The sequence below is a fragment of the Lynx canadensis genome, chromosome D3 (genome assembly GCF_007474595.2).
Source record: "Lynx canadensis isolate LIC74 chromosome D3, mLynCan4.pri.v2, whole genome shotgun sequence".
NCBI lineage: Eukaryota > Metazoa > Chordata > Mammalia > Carnivora > Felidae > Lynx > Lynx canadensis.
The window spans coordinates 48,047,312-48,062,842 of NC_044314.2; the positions used below are offsets into that span (position 1 = coordinate 48,047,312).

The 15,531-nt window shown below is 40.2% G+C and overlaps 1 protein-coding gene across 1 annotated transcript in view; it reads right to left on the reverse strand.

The window, feature by feature from the left end:
* The window catches only part of LAMA3 (laminin subunit alpha 3), a 220,555-nt gene that overhangs the window by 66,686 nt on the left and 138,338 nt on the right, over positions 1 to 15,531 (reverse strand). The window contains exons 39-43 of the mRNA XM_030335815.1: positions 14,299 to 14,379; positions 8,072 to 8,178; positions 6,570 to 6,686; positions 4,612 to 4,662; positions 3,574 to 3,725 (exon numbers count right to left, since the gene is read on the reverse strand). Coding sequence (XP_030191675.1) covers positions 3,574 to 3,725; positions 4,612 to 4,662; positions 6,570 to 6,686; positions 8,072 to 8,178; positions 14,299 to 14,379 — 508 coding nt within the window. The remainder of the gene's footprint in view (positions 1 to 3,573; positions 3,726 to 4,611; positions 4,663 to 6,569; positions 6,687 to 8,071; positions 8,179 to 14,298; positions 14,380 to 15,531) is intronic.

Genomic DNA, 15,531 nt, shown 5'->3' on the forward strand with positions numbered 1-15,531 from the left:
TTTAACATTGTAATACTAAAAGCAGTGCCTGAGGCTAATTTAGTGAAGGAACCATCAGATTCAAAGAATTTTTTAGCAGGAAGGGAACTGAGAGCTCATTTTAACTGAATGCTGTAGAGATGATCATTGATTGCTTAAGGATCAGAATCCAGGTCCCCTGTTTTTTTGGATACTAAACAGTTTCCTTACTTTTAGAGGGTGACATTTCTGCACATAATCTCTAGAGTAGTGATTATTTTCAATTTTTTTGGGAAAAAAAACTTGTTAATATCTTGAAGAAATTTACAGGAAAAAGCTATACTGTTACCTCCTATTAACTTGCTATTACCTATACTATTAACTTGCATGTGACAGAGCCAGCACTGGGGGGGAAACACAGGCTTTACAGCTTAGGTCCAAACACTAGGTCTGCCGCTTTTGAGTTTTATCTCCTTCATCAGTAAATTGGGGATTATCATATTAAGCTGCTGAATTTTTTGATGATATTATCAAGTGTCACGTACATATGAACACTGAAAAATGTTGTTTTCCTTCTCACACTTCTTCCTAAGGAATTTTCACAGTGTATGTGTGATCTAGGAAGAAGACAGTTCTATTTTAATTTTAATACAGGAAAACTGAGGCATGTCATTCTATGGAGTGTTAGTAGAATATGTACAGTGAGTAAAGCATGGCCTTTGGAATTTGATCTTGGTTCGAGTCCTGGAACCCGCCATGTGCAAGCTGTGTGATAGTAGGCAAGTTACTTAGCTTTAACATACCTGTTAAATGAAAATAAGACTATTTTCCTTTTAGGATTCTGTAAGACTTAAATAAAGCACTGAGCACAGAGCCTGGCACATAGGACAGGTACTGAAATGCTGGCTCCCTGCCCTTCATTGAAGAAGTGCAGGGTTATATTCATGACATCAGAGTAACCCCAGGGGCTTCTTTTTCTCTCAAAACATAATGGCTTTTTTCCTCTCTATATTAAGAGCCTGTAAATCATAGACTAAAATTTACCCTGATGGGATGAAAAAGAGCCATTTTTTAGTATTATTTTTTGCTATATAAAGTTCACTCTTGAACAATACTGGTTTGAGCTGCCTGTGTCCACTTATACATGGATTTTTTTCAATAAATATGTAAGAAGATCTTTTGGAGATTTGCAACAATTTAAAACAAACTCACAGATGGACCATGTAACCTGGAAATACCAAAAAAAAAAAAAAATCAGAAAACCTTAGGTATTATTGTAAGAATACAATATGTAATACATACACAAAATATGTGTTAACTATTTATGCTATTGGTAAGGCTCCTGGTCAACAGTAGCCTGTTAGGAGTCAAGAGTTATATGCAGATTTTCAACCGTGCAGGGGGTCAATGTCCCTAACCCCCATGTTGTTGAAGGGTCAACTGTGTACTCAGCTATAAGCACTAATGGGTTTGGAATCAGCCCTCATTTTAACAGCACTTCTTAAACTTTCCCCAAAGCCTCTTTCACTATGTCCAGTTTAGGGTTTATCTCCTCTACTGAATTCTTTTACTTCAATGAATAAATTTTTTTTTCATTTTCATAATTTTTAATTGAATATTTCATATGTACCTCTTCTTGTTTGGCTTCTAGTGTTTTAACAGTATTCTAATTTTTTGTTCCTTCTATTGAATTGTTACTCTTCAAAGTAATTTTCAGATTGTCCCAATTTTAATTTTATCTAAAGGGAACTCATCTCTTAGTGGTTGCTTTTGTTGGATGTCTTTCGTATTGTTACTTGTCTCTTCCCAATGTTTGCAGGTAAATATTGCACACACACACCCGCAGCAACTCCACTTCTGCCTGCACTCTCTGTGCCCTAACCAATGATCTTATGGTCATCGCCATTCCCACCCTAGATCCTCTAGTCCAGAACCAGGTCTTATATTGGCAGCTTAGGACTTGCACACTATGGTCATGTTGAGGATATCACATTCCAGTACAGATCCTGGTTTGTGAATCATGTCCATCCAGGTCTTGGCTCATAAGGTTGTAGCTTTCCTAGTCTCTCATATACTCACTGCTCAACAATGAGCACTGGGCAGTTTCAAGATTGTTTTTCAGTCTCCATTCATAGGCAAAAAGGTCCTCAGTTTCCTCTAGGGAGCCTGCCTCTGGCCCTGTGGGACTTTAGCCCTATTACTTATCCTCTTGGCCACCTTCTTTCCAAGCACACATAGAATATTCTCCTAGATGAACCATATTCTGGGCTATGAAACAAACTTCAACACATTTTTAAAAACTGGAGTCATAGAAAGTGTGCTCTTTGACCACAACAGAATTGTGTGAGAAATCAATAACAAGAAGTTATCTGGAAAATGCCCAGTTTGGAAATTAAACAACACATTTCTAAATATTCAGGGGTCAAAGACATGTCCCAAGGAAATTTGAAAATCCTTTGAATTGAATAAAAATGAAAACACAACAACTCAAAATGTGTGGAATACAGCTAAAGTAGGGCATTGGGGGAAATTCATAGCATTAAATGCTGATTTAGAAAAAGAAAGGTTTAAATCAGTAAGATAAGCTTTCATCTTAAGAAACTAGAAAATGAATAGCTAATTAAACCCAAAGCAAGCAGAAGGCAGAAAAAATATGAATAACAACAGAAATCAATGAAATTGAAAACAGAAAAACAATGGAGAAAATCAATAAAATAAGATCATTAAAACTGATAAACCTCTAGCCAGAATAATCAAGAAAAAAGAGATGACATAAATTATCGATATCAAGAGTGGATGAGAGGGTATTACTACAAATTTTTCAGGTATTAAAAGGATAATAAGAAAAACTATAAACAATTTTATGTCAATACATTTGAGAATTTAGATGAAATGAAAAAAGTATTTGAAAGGCACAAATTACCAAATATCACTCAAGAAGAAACATAACCCCAACAGTCCTATATCTATTTTTAAAGATTGAACTTATGGTTCATTTTTTTAAAAATCCCAAAATAAAAAATCTTCCAACATAGAAAACCCCAGGCCCACCATTTAGAGAATTCCACCATTTAGAGAATTAATACCAATTTAATATAAATCTGATTCTTTTGAATGCAAGATACTCAGCTAAGGGCTCTAGAAGAAAAATTAGCCCAGAATCATTCACTAAGTAAAGAATGTTCTTGGGGCCCTTGGTGGCTCAGTTGGTTAAGCATTCAGCCTTGATCTCAGTTCAGGTCATGATCTCATGATTTGCAAGTTCAAGCCCCGTGTCGGGCTTCTGCACTGACAGAGTGAAACCTGCTTGGGATTCTGTCTCTCCTCTCTCTGCCCCTCCCCTGCTTGTGCTCTCTCTCTCTCTCTCTCTCACTCTCTCTCTTTCTCTCAAGATAAATAAATAAACTTTAAAAAAGAATGTTCACTTAGAGTATTAGTTTCGTATGTTCACTAGTATTTTCCACCAGTAAATATCTAGTCTTCATTTGGATCAGAAAAAGCATTAAATGGAGTCAACCTCTCTGTCTCCTGCTTGAGGGGTATTCATCATGCAGCATCTATACCCCAAGTATCGATTCTGGACCCAGCATTGTGCTGGGTGCATAGGGTATTTACCCTCAGGTCCTTGGTCTGGGTCTCCAAGTGCTTCATCTGTTCCAAAGTGCCGGTGCTGGCACTCAGGCCCTGCAGCTGAGACTTGACCAGGTGGAGCTTGTCACCCATGGTAGCCAGGTCATTCAAGAGTGTCATCACACAGCTGTCACAATCTGTAGGGGCCACAATCAAAGGCAAATGTGCAGTGGGCTGAAGCCACAAGAATGCAAACAGAATACGAGGGCTTAAAGCCCAGTTAATATGCACATAGATCATCACAGTCAAAAATCACAATCCTGGACTTCTCAGGGAGGGATGCAGATTCTGTCCAAGAGAGATCTCTGGACAGGAAGCATTTTAAAAAGAAGCAGTGGAGTGGGGGAAATGGGTGAAATGGATCAAAAGGTACCAACTTCCAGTTATAAGATAAATAAGCCTTGGGGATGTAATGCACAACATGGTGACCATAGTTAACAACACTGTATTGTATATTCGAAAGCTGCTGAGACAGTCTGTCTTAAAAGCTCATTACTAGAAAAAATTGTTAACTATGTGAGGTGATGGCTATTAACTTACTGTGATAACCATTTTGCAACATATACATACATGAAGTCATTATGTTGTGCACTTTTATACAATGCTGCACGTCAATTATATCTCAATAAAATTGGAAGAAATGGTGATTCTATGCAACTTGTTACTTATTTTGTGTGTGGAAAAATAATAATAAATAGCTTTTATTTACCGAGAGCTTGCTATTTGCCAGGAATTATGGTAAGATTTGTAAGCACTTCCCCAGCAACTCTGTGGGGTACATATAGTTATTATGTCCATTTTACAAATGATTAAACTGAGGCTTGGGGAAGTCAGGTCACTTGCCCAAGATCATAAAGCTGTGAGTTAACAGAGGCTGGGCTTGACCCTAAGAAGTCCTCCCCCTACCGCCTCCCACCATGGCTTTCCCAACCTGGAAAGTGCACATCCCAGCACAAGGTTCACATATCTTAAACTAAACCTCACAGCTGGAGGCAGGGGGGAGGGGGTGGGTTCTTTTCTCACCATCACATTCTTCTCCAGGGCTGCCATCTTTGGGCTCTTGGTCTATGCAGTCTGAAACAAGGAATAACCAAAGTAGATATTGTTATTCAACTTCCTCTTCATCTGCTTTTTAATTTGGCTTTCAGAAAAGCTAGTTTGAGAAGATTTTAGTCACCCAATTATCTGGCATCGTTGGCTCTTCCCTTCTCCCTCTTTACCTGTGCCATCGTTCAGGGAGCTTTCCCATCTCTCACCAGTCTTGCTGCAGGAACTTCTCTCGTGACGCCCCTGACTGTATATTCATTTTCTTCTCTATAAAAGGTCATGATATTCTTATCTAATTAAAACCCCCTAATCATTAGTGGTAAGGCTTTCTTCATTTGATAGTTTCCTATACAACTATTGACTTCCTTCCAGTATCATTCAAGAACATTCACTAAACATTGATTGAGCACCTTTGAGCATCTACGGCATGCCTTGGCCTTGTGCCATGTACAGGAAATACAAAGCTAGGAAGACAAAAATCCCTGCTGTCCTGTAGTTTACTGGCCCCCAGGGGAAGCAGATAAATCACACAACAGTGTGACAGGTGCTGAGAGAGAGATATGCACACAATGTTAGTGGACCCACACTGCCAATTACCACAGATATGAGCTAGACTTTGAGGTTCTCAACTAGAGTAAGAGAAAACCTACTGGTCTTCCTTGGATGTTCTTTACTTTCCATTTCTACTCTTTCCCCTGCACCATACATCTTTACAATGAAATGCCCTCTCCCTTCCCTCTAGAAAAAAAAAATCTAATTTCACCACAGGAAATCACAAAGCTTGACATTTTCCTAGACAAGATTTCACATTTTGTCTTCTCAGCAGCAGGCAATATTCCACACTTTGTGTGTATATACATATACTTTAAACTACATTTAATTGTAACATAAATAATAGAAGTTCACTATGGAAAGTTTGGGAAAATCAGAAAAGTAATATAAAAACATCACCCTTGATCCCACCACTCAAAGACAATCAGCGTCTTTTCTATATATTTGTAGACATTTTAATTTATCATATATAATCATGGGTTTTTCTTACTCATCTTTTTTTTTTTGAGAGACAGAGAGTGCACACATGCAAACGGGGTTAGGGGGGGGTGGAAGGGGAGGGAGAGAGAGAGAGAGAGAGAGAGAGAGAGAGAGAGAGAGAGAGAGAGAGAGAGAGAGAGAGAGAGAGAGAATCTTAAGCAGGCTCCACACTCAACATGGAGCCTGACACAGGGCTCAATCCCACAACCTGGGATTGTGACCTGAACGGAAATTAAGAGTCAGACGCTTATCCAAATGAGTCACTCAGGCAGCCACTCACCTTTTTTTAAAAATTACTCATTCTTAATGCTACGGATAGTTATGTCACTTTTATTTCCTCAATTAAGCTGTAAATTTCCTACGACCAGGAAACAGTTTTATTTTCTTCACAATCCCCCACAGCACTTTGAATAACCCAGGGAGACTTGCCTCATGTGGGTGATTGATTTATCAGTGCAGTTTTCTTAAGAAGTTTTAATGTTGACCACCAAGGAATCTGTACATTATTAATTAAAATAAAAAGAATGAAAAGGGGGCAAAACCTCAGAGAAACAAGAAGTCTGATGCGTGAGTGTTTTCTTCCATTTGGGGAGCAAATAGTCACCATCCTTATTTCAGGTTTCTTTGCTGTTGTTGTTATTAAAGTGGGAGAAAAAAAAGGTTGTAAAGATAGTAATCTCATGAATATGCTGTGTGTGATGTTGAAGCTTCTCCTCAAATACCTCTCTTCACAGAACTCATGTTTTTCTAAAACAGTCTTTTTCATCTTTAAACACATGACACTTCTTCCTTAGGATGGCTTAACGTAGACCTCCCTCTAGCTTCCATTCCTTGGGTTCTACTTCTTGTGCCACACAGAACAAACAGACCCTTCTCCACACGTCAATCAGCCTCTCAAATACATCCTTTCCAAGTCTTCTTTCCACTGTCCTGGCTTGTCAATCCTTCCTGTGACATGGTTCCAAGTTTTTTCAGTATCTCCACTTCTTCTGAACAAACCGTAGCTTGTCTATTGTCTTCTAGAGACAGAAGTCCGACATGAGGATTTACACAAGCAGCATGCCAGGGAACGGCAGACCACCTGGTGTTAGACTCTAGAACTCACTGAAGATCGTATGAGGTGTCCTAGGGGCCATATTACTCTCTTGAGCCATAACGAGCTTGCTACTGACTAAAGCCTTAGTCTTTTTCACTTGTTGCTACTAAGTCACATCTCACTTATCACACACTTATTTTTATGCCATTCAACTATAAGACCACGGGCTTATCCCTAACATAATGTTGTCTTAGAATCGGCCCATTATTCTAGGCTCTTGAGTCCCTTAAATATTCTAAATGTGCCATAGGAGGCATTTTCTATCTTTCCCAACTTTGTGTCATGTGATAACTGGGTGGGCATGCCTTCTACATTCCCATTCAGGTCAAAAGTGTTGAACAAGATAGAGCCAAGGATTAAGGCGCAGTGCATGTCAGAAGATAGCTCATTCTGGACTGATAATAATCCATTTACTCTATATTCCTTTGGGAGCAGTCACTTGACCAGATCTAATCTATACATTCAGGGTGTAGTTCTTCATCTTGTCCATAACTGTAAGATTAGAGATTTTATCTAAGGTTTGGCATTACACTATATCTGTGATATTTTCTTGATAAATCACGTTAATATTCTCGGCTGAAGAAGGAAGAAAATCATCTTCCTTTTCCTTCCAAGTTGTTCCTAATGAACCCACACTAACTCCTAGTGATTCTTTTCCTTGGTATGTGAAATCCATCCCAGTTATACCACCCACATCTCAGACATGGATTGATATTCAAGAAAGAATATGTTGATCTCAGATACACACATGAAGAAAACTGATATGTTATAACCTTATAATGTCAAGGGAGATCTGAGCAAAATCACCAAATAGGAGCTGAGGTTATTTTGACTGCAATTACTTGACTTTTAAAAGCAATTTATCTTTTTAACAAAAGCCTACTTGAGGGGCACCTGGGTGGCTCGGTCAGTTAAGCAGCTGACTCTTGATTTTGGCTCAGGTCATGATCTCATGGTTCTGTGAGTTCAAGCCCCACAACTGGGCTCTATGCTCACAGTGAGGAGCCTGCTTCGGGTCCTCTGTCTCCCTCTCTCTCTGTCCCTTCCCTCACCGCTTCTTGCACTTCCTCTCTCAAAAATCAATAAATGTTAAAAAAAAATTAACATTAAAAAAAAAAGGCTATTTGAAGTAAGTTTCACCAAACTGTATTCACCAAACCAAGTATTCACCAAGCCAAGCTGTCAAAATATCTGTTAGCTGGCATTGGGTATTGTGCTTCATGAAATATTTACCTAGGTTCCTCCCCTGCTATTTTATTAAAACCAGATTGATAAATGCAGGTTAACAAAGGTGTGAGTCCATCTTACCTCCCGTCAAGGGGTGACAACTGCCCAACTGGCCATTGTTGTTACAACTGCACGGCCGGCAGCTACCTCCAAGCTTCTGGGGGTTCCCGAAATATCCGGGTGCACACCTACCCAAAATAAAGAGAAAAACGAGAAACACTCAAAGAGCTCATCATTTGTTCCATCTGACATTTTCTCCACCCTTGAACTCTCCGTTTGAGATGTTGTCACCCTAAGTGGGGAAGGCTGCTTTGCAAGAATGAGTGTGTCTCCGTACAGATAGTTATGGCTTCAATGAGAACAGAGAAAGTAGGAGGCAGGCAGAGCTTGCTCCCTCCTCGTTGACACCAGGACGACAAAATCCTCAGTTACCCCTGTCGATGAATGGCAGATGAACAAAATGCACACAGAAGCCAGTGGTTCGACCATTAATGGAAGTCAGGGGTGGATCAGCTTTATGCAAGAGTTATGTTCCTGAAGATACCACACAATTAAATATTGCTTAATTTCTGGCTAATTTCCTCAAAGAAAAATTTAAAGTAAAACTCATAGAATTTCAAATTTTTATCAATGGGGATTTTATTAATATTGCCTACTGAACTGTTTCAAGCCTGCATGATTCCCATTTGCACTAATTGCTACAGGGCTGTATTTAATGAGCCTAAACAATGGAGGGCAGTTACAACACCTACTCTCTTGGCTGAGAGCCTTTATTATTCTAGATAATTTGGTGATGAGAACTCCATTCCTTAAGTTAAAAAACACTTCCTTGATTCTGAGTTTCTATTTAAAACACAAACAAACAACAAAACAGACACAATGTTTTTGGAATTGGGAGGTAAACTAAAATATTTCTATTAGCAAAGTTCCATTCTTATGCTAGCCCCCCCCCCCCCAATTGTCATTAACTCAGTGTCTGTGTGTGGTGCCTTCTCTTCCATGGAATTGATAGAATCAAGAAAATGTGGTATTTGGCTCTCCCCCAAATTTAAGCTTTGCATCATGGAACTGTTAGGTAATTTATATAGACTTTGCCAATGGGTGCAAAGGACACAGGCTTTATCAGGAAGACCTGGCTGGATCCCTGCCTCCATGCTGTGTAACCTTGGCCTATTATCTTAACCCTTCAAGCTTCAGTTTCTTCATCTATGTCTCCCTTGGAAGTGTAAACTCGGGGCACTTGGGTGGCTCAGTTGGTTAAGCATCTGACTTCGGCTCAGGTCATGATGTCCTGGGTTCATGAGTTCTAGCCCTGCGTTGGCCTCTGTGCTGACAGCTCAGACCCTGGAGCCTGCTTCCGATTCCTTGTCCCTCTCTCTCTGCCCCTCCCTCCCCACTCACACTCTGTCTCTGTCTCTCAAAAATAAATAAACATTGAAAACAAATAAAAAAAAAAAAAAAAACTCCACAAAGGCATGGATTCTTTGGCTGATACATCCCTGCACATGGGAGAGTGCCTGGGCCCATAATAGGTGCCAGATAAGTATATGCAGAATGAATAAGTGAATAATTGCACTATTAATACCTATTTTGATCAATGAATGAGATAAAAAATAATGTAGTGAAGAATCTAATACAATGCCTGCACATAATAGACACTCAGTAAAAGTTAGCTACCATTTTCAGATGTGATGAAACATGCATATATATATATATATATATTATATATACACACACACATATATACACACACACACACACATATACACATCTATGTATAACTGGCATAATTTGGAATTATTACATTTCAGAAAGTGGGTAGGAAGCAGAAATCCCATGCCTTCCTTGATTATCAAGAAGGTAACTACGCTGAGGTGCCTTGTCTAAGTCTACTAACCAACTTGTCATAGGCTTTACTTTATGTGACTGGCCCCATATTCTACTTAACAAACCATGCTATAGGCAAAAGACCTATGTTTTAAATACTTTATTTTTAGATGTGTCACCTATATCTAAATTTTCCATGTAAAAGATGCATAATTACAAAACACTTTATATTAAAGTCACATAAATATTTAGGAAGTTAGATTCCACGTCTTCCTTATTCTTGCAAAAAGTGTTAGTGACTGATTACAGAAATGACCGGTACCCTTCTTCTCGTTTTAAGCTGGTGTCCAAACACAATGCACTGAAGTAAAACTTCCTGATTTCATAGATGACGGTGGTACAAGAAAAAAGAGCAGAGAACATGTTTGTCCTCTATGGCTCGGAGAAGCTGAGGGAGAAATGTGGCCCAGGGCATGGTTATGAGCTGGGAAGCCTTTCCTATCCCCTCCTTCAGATTGGCTGTTCCCTCTTCCGCCCAGCAGGCTCCTGCTTATATTTTTACTCTTCACCCTATATTGCCCTTGTAGCTACCACTGCATAGCTAACGACTAGCTCTGGCTTGATGCCTGGCACAAAGGGGGGTCCCCAATACATGTTGAACAAATTAAAAAATTTGACATTCATATGGCATTTACTTGTGAACAAGTTCTTCAAAAAAAATTAAGAAACTATAGTTTGCTTTCCTGAGACAGCAAACAACAGACATAAGCTGTGAGAACTGTTAATTAAGAATTTCTCTTTTCAAATCTGCTGCCTGCCAACCGGATGTCTCAGCCGGTCTGTTGCTGTTTTCTGCATCATTGTTTGTGAAGAACCATGAGGAGGATCGCACTAGGATGCCTCTCCCAGGTGGGAGTCTCAAGCTTTCACACCACAGAGCCTGGAAGAACGTTCCCGAAGCCCATTCTACCCACCCGTCCTTCCCATCTCAGTATAGCTGCCCCTTCCTCCCTCACCCCTCAGGGGCAGTTGGATGCTCCTCCCCTGCAGCCTGGGGACCCAGTTATGTCTTGGTCACTATTTTAATGGCTGGTTTGTGTGTCTGTCCACCACTAGACTGTAAAACCCTAAGGGCAGAGTCTGGGCTCCAGCCGCTAATGTGTCCCTAGCGCTTAGCCCAGTGCCAGGCATATACTAGGATCTCCATACATTTTTCATTGAAAGAAAGAATGAATAATAGATGTGAGGCAACTGTGGGCAAGGTTCCTTTTGCTGAAATGGAAAACAGAAGAACCTTGAAATTGCATCTTTTTACCACCAGACAGTGCCCTGCCCCTTAGCTGACGCTCAGTGATCCCGTAATGAGGCAGTCTGCACCTTCCTCCCAGGCAAATAGCCTCAAGGTCCTTGGGTTTTCTTGGGTAACTTCCCTGATTGAGCCACCCTCCAGCCCCACGTCATCCCTTAGGCCCACTAGACCCACGTAGGTCCCACCCTGTCTGTCAAATGTCTCAGATAACCCCTGCCTTCCTGTGAAAACCGAATTAATTTTGTTTTTGTTTTGTTTTGTTTTGAAATCTTATAAAACTCTTCTAAAGTTTATCCAGGAAAATAATATGCCAGAATGGCCAAGGAAAACATTTTAAGGGTTATGAGGAGAGCCTTGCTCAACCAACTATCTAAAGGCATTTTATACTTTCAGAAATGACAACGGCACAAGACTGAACGAAATGTATGGAAATGACTCTAAGTTTGTACAGAAACTTTGTAAATGCACGTTCATCTTTCGTCAATTCAACTAAATGTACTTGGCAATAGAGAGAGAGGTGGGGGAGAGAAGAGTGACAGCACAAGAGGCACAGAGGGAAAAACAGCTGGAATGTCTGTCCCCATTCACTCAGTGAGCACACAGCCTGCAGTGAGTGTGACAGTGTGACATGAAGGATGTGAATCTGCCAGTCCCCTAATTAGTCTGCTTTCCTTATGCCTCCCCTAGTGTGCACGTCTGACCCTACTGAGTGTGGCTCTGGGATGTACCCAAATACTATGTGTATTTCATGCAACGTGGGCCCTGGATTATGGGGATGGAATACTGGGATAGTGTGAGTTTCTTGAACTCTGGCCAATTTTGCTGTACACGTTGACCCTAAATCTATCTGCCATGTGAGATGCCCTGACACCACCAAAAAGCTAGGTTCCAAATTTTCACCAACATGAAGATCTGCGTGTAAGAAATAAAACTATGTAAGTCCTAAAAGAAAGCATAAACATTTCTGTAACTTCGCCAAGCATGGCCCCAAAGGCTGACAGCCTAAAGAATATAAGAGTAGACACATATAACAAAAAACGAAACCAAAAAACATAAACAAAAAATAAACAAAAATTTGCAACATGTAGTATGAAGAATTGTGTAGACCAATAAATAAAATAAAAGAACACTGCACTAGAAAAAGTGAGTAAAAAGCCTAGAAAGCAATCCAAAAAATAAGGTCTACAAATGGTTAATTAGTACGTGAAAAAAATCCCATCTAATTATGAAACAAAGAAATGTAAATTCGAATGATTAAAATTTCCAACTACCAAACTGGCAAATATTTTAAAAACTGCTCATTTGTAGTATTCACTGGTGGCAAAAGCTGCTCTTTTGCTACTGGAGGAACAGAAATGAGTCTGACTTTTCTGGAGGGCAATCCGGCAAAATGTATCAAAAGTCTGAAAATGCACCTATCCTTAGATCCAAGGGATCTGGTTCTATTAACTACATCTTGAGGATTTATGTACACAAATAATTCACCACAAGGATTGACTTTTAGTGCTGCTTTGAATGGAAAAGAGGAAAACTATTTCAAAGACCAGCAGTAGATTACAGAACTTCTTGGTTCTGACACGATGTTATCAGTGAATACTTACTGAGATGGAAAGATATTGCTAACCTTCCACTAGATCTACTAGGTGAGAAAATGAGCCAAAAACAGAAAGTAAAACAGCAATCTACTTTTATTTTTAAGAAAACGTCTGGGGGCACCTGGGTGGCTCAGTCGGTTAAGCGGCCGACTTCGGCTCAGGTCGTGATCTCACGGTCCGTGAGTTCGAGCCCCGCTCGGGCTCTGTGCTGACAGCTCAGGGCCTGGAGCCTGTTTCAGATTCTGTGTCTCCCTCTCTCTGACCCTCCCCCGTTCATGCTCTGTCTCTCTCTGTCTCAAAAATAAATAAACGTTAAAAAAAAATTAAAAAAAAAAAAGAAAACATCTGTGCACACAGAATGAACTGTAAGAATATACAAGTTTTAACTGGGGATTTTGTAAATAAAATGATTATAAGCAGGATTATATCTGAGCATGCACAAATATAGAGCTACATAAAGGTATAGTGGGCCTCATTGGTTCTTTGCTCACTTGTGTTACATAATTCCTATAAGTAAGTATTGACTTTATGATAAACTTATTTTAAATTTAAAAACATGCTGTCCATATGATTCATTTCTATGCTGTTACTTTTGCACAATGTACATGCTACCTTCCGAGGTAGACTCTAAGTACCTTTCATAGTCCTTATATGCTTGGCAGAGCCCAATGTATGGTAGCTAATCATGAAAATGTGTTCATGCAAAACGAAAGCTTGGCTCTTTGGCCCCTCATAATTAAGTTCACAGTTTCCATTTTGCAACATTTATTCTTTTGTTCCGCTGCTGAACACCTATTACATGAATAATACATGAATAGTAGGCAGCAGTGATTCAGAAATGAATGACACAGACTGTCCTGCAGGTGTTCATAATATGTGGGGACAGAGAGGTATAATTGTGTGTGTGTGTGTGTGTGTGTGTGTGTGTGTGTGTAGGAGTATGTAGAGTTGCATGTGCGTGTGCAGGTAAGTAGGGATGTGGTGGTGGGTAGGGGTACATAAGGATGTGCATATATGGGGTGAGGACTATGTAAGGATGAATGTATATGGAGCTAGGCTAGTTAGGGTTATGTGTGCCAGGTAGGCAAATACAAGGACACGTGTGTGGTGGGTAGGGGTATGTAGGGATATGCATACATGGGGTGGGGGTATGTAAGGATGAATCTATATGGATGTAGGGATAGGTAAGGACATGTAGGGGGTGGAAGTACATACAGATGTGGAGGGGGAGGGGCACGTAGAAATATGTAGGGGAGGGGAATGAGGGAGTGTTCAGGGGGATAGCGTGTTGGGGGTACATAGCGCTATGATACGTTGGGCCTCCTTCTCAAATTTCTGAAACATGTAAAAAACGAGAAAGATAAAGAAGTTAATGATTTATTAAGTGAATAGTCTTGTATTTTTCCCTAAAGACCTTTCTCCAGCCTCCGTGAAAGCAACAGCCCCACCCCAGCTCTGAGCCACGACCCAGCACAGCCGCACCCACAGCCTGAGCCTGCTGCAGCCTGCTCGCAGAGCCCACCCTACCTGTGGGATGCGGGGGGTGGGGGGGGGGAGGGGCGAGGGGCAGCACCCACCTTTCGCACTGTGTGCCTGTGTATCCAGGTTTGCAGGAGCACCTCACGTTTTCCCCAGTCACAACACAGCCAGTGGCAAAACTGGAAGGAAGACAGAAAAAAGCCTCAGTAAAAACAATCGATAGGCTTCATGCTCGTTATTTTTTGCCACAAAGCACTGACTTGCCTTAAGTGGAAACAGACACCAAGGATCTGGTTACTTCTTATATGAAGAAAAATGTGTCCATTAAGACTTGTGTAGATAATGATGAATTATTTCAGCTCACATTGGGCAAATCTTGGTACATAAGGACTGAAGGCATTTATTTAGTTTTATTTTTGGCTTGGAGAAATACATTCCTTCACTTGAGACAGAGCAAAGTAACTCATTTTGGAAGAAATGATTACAACAGCATTTTTCCAGGAATAACAAGGAAAGAATAAAACAAGTCTAGGCAGAAAAAAAGGACAGGGAGCTTGGATTCTTCAAAAAATTTTCCTCCTTGTTTATTCTAGTTCCTTCATATTGGGTACATTATCTCCTAGGAAGAAAAGGGGCCAGGCAGGAGGGACTAAGGCATAAAACAGGCTTGCCCGTCTAGGTATTTCTGTGGGCACAATCATTGGCGATTTTTACATTTTTCAAATCAAGTTGTGGGATTCCGATTCTCTTTCTTTTTGTTCTAACCTAGTGTATATTTGAGCAGCTTTTTTTTTTCCAAATAAGTGAGCAAATCATGAAAAAACTCTGTTGCCTTGAGATATGTCTATAAACATTACACTGAATAAATCTGAGGGAAAATACCTCTATTTATCATTTGCTGGTAAAAGAATTTTTATCTGGGAAGTTTCTCTTGGCCTAGTAGATGGACAGAATTATACTATTTTTTTTTAAGTTTATTTATTTATTTTGAGAGACAGAGAGAGAGAGAGAGTGCAAGTGGGGGAAGGGGCAGAGGAAGAGAATCCCAAGCAGGCTCTGTACTGTCAGCACAGAGCCGGATGCAATGCAGGGCTCGAACTCACGAACCGTGAGGTCATGACCTGAGCCGAATCAAGAACTAGACGCTTAGCCGACTGAGCCTCCAGAGTTATACTTCTAAAGGAACAGTTAGAAATTCGTCAACAGTATGAATACTGATGGAGAAAGAGTTAAATAAAAACCATATTTCACTGATAAATCCGAGGAACTGTGTGTTACTTCAACTGCCTGAAAGCCAGAAGCTGGTCTTCATGATAACACTATGCTGTGCC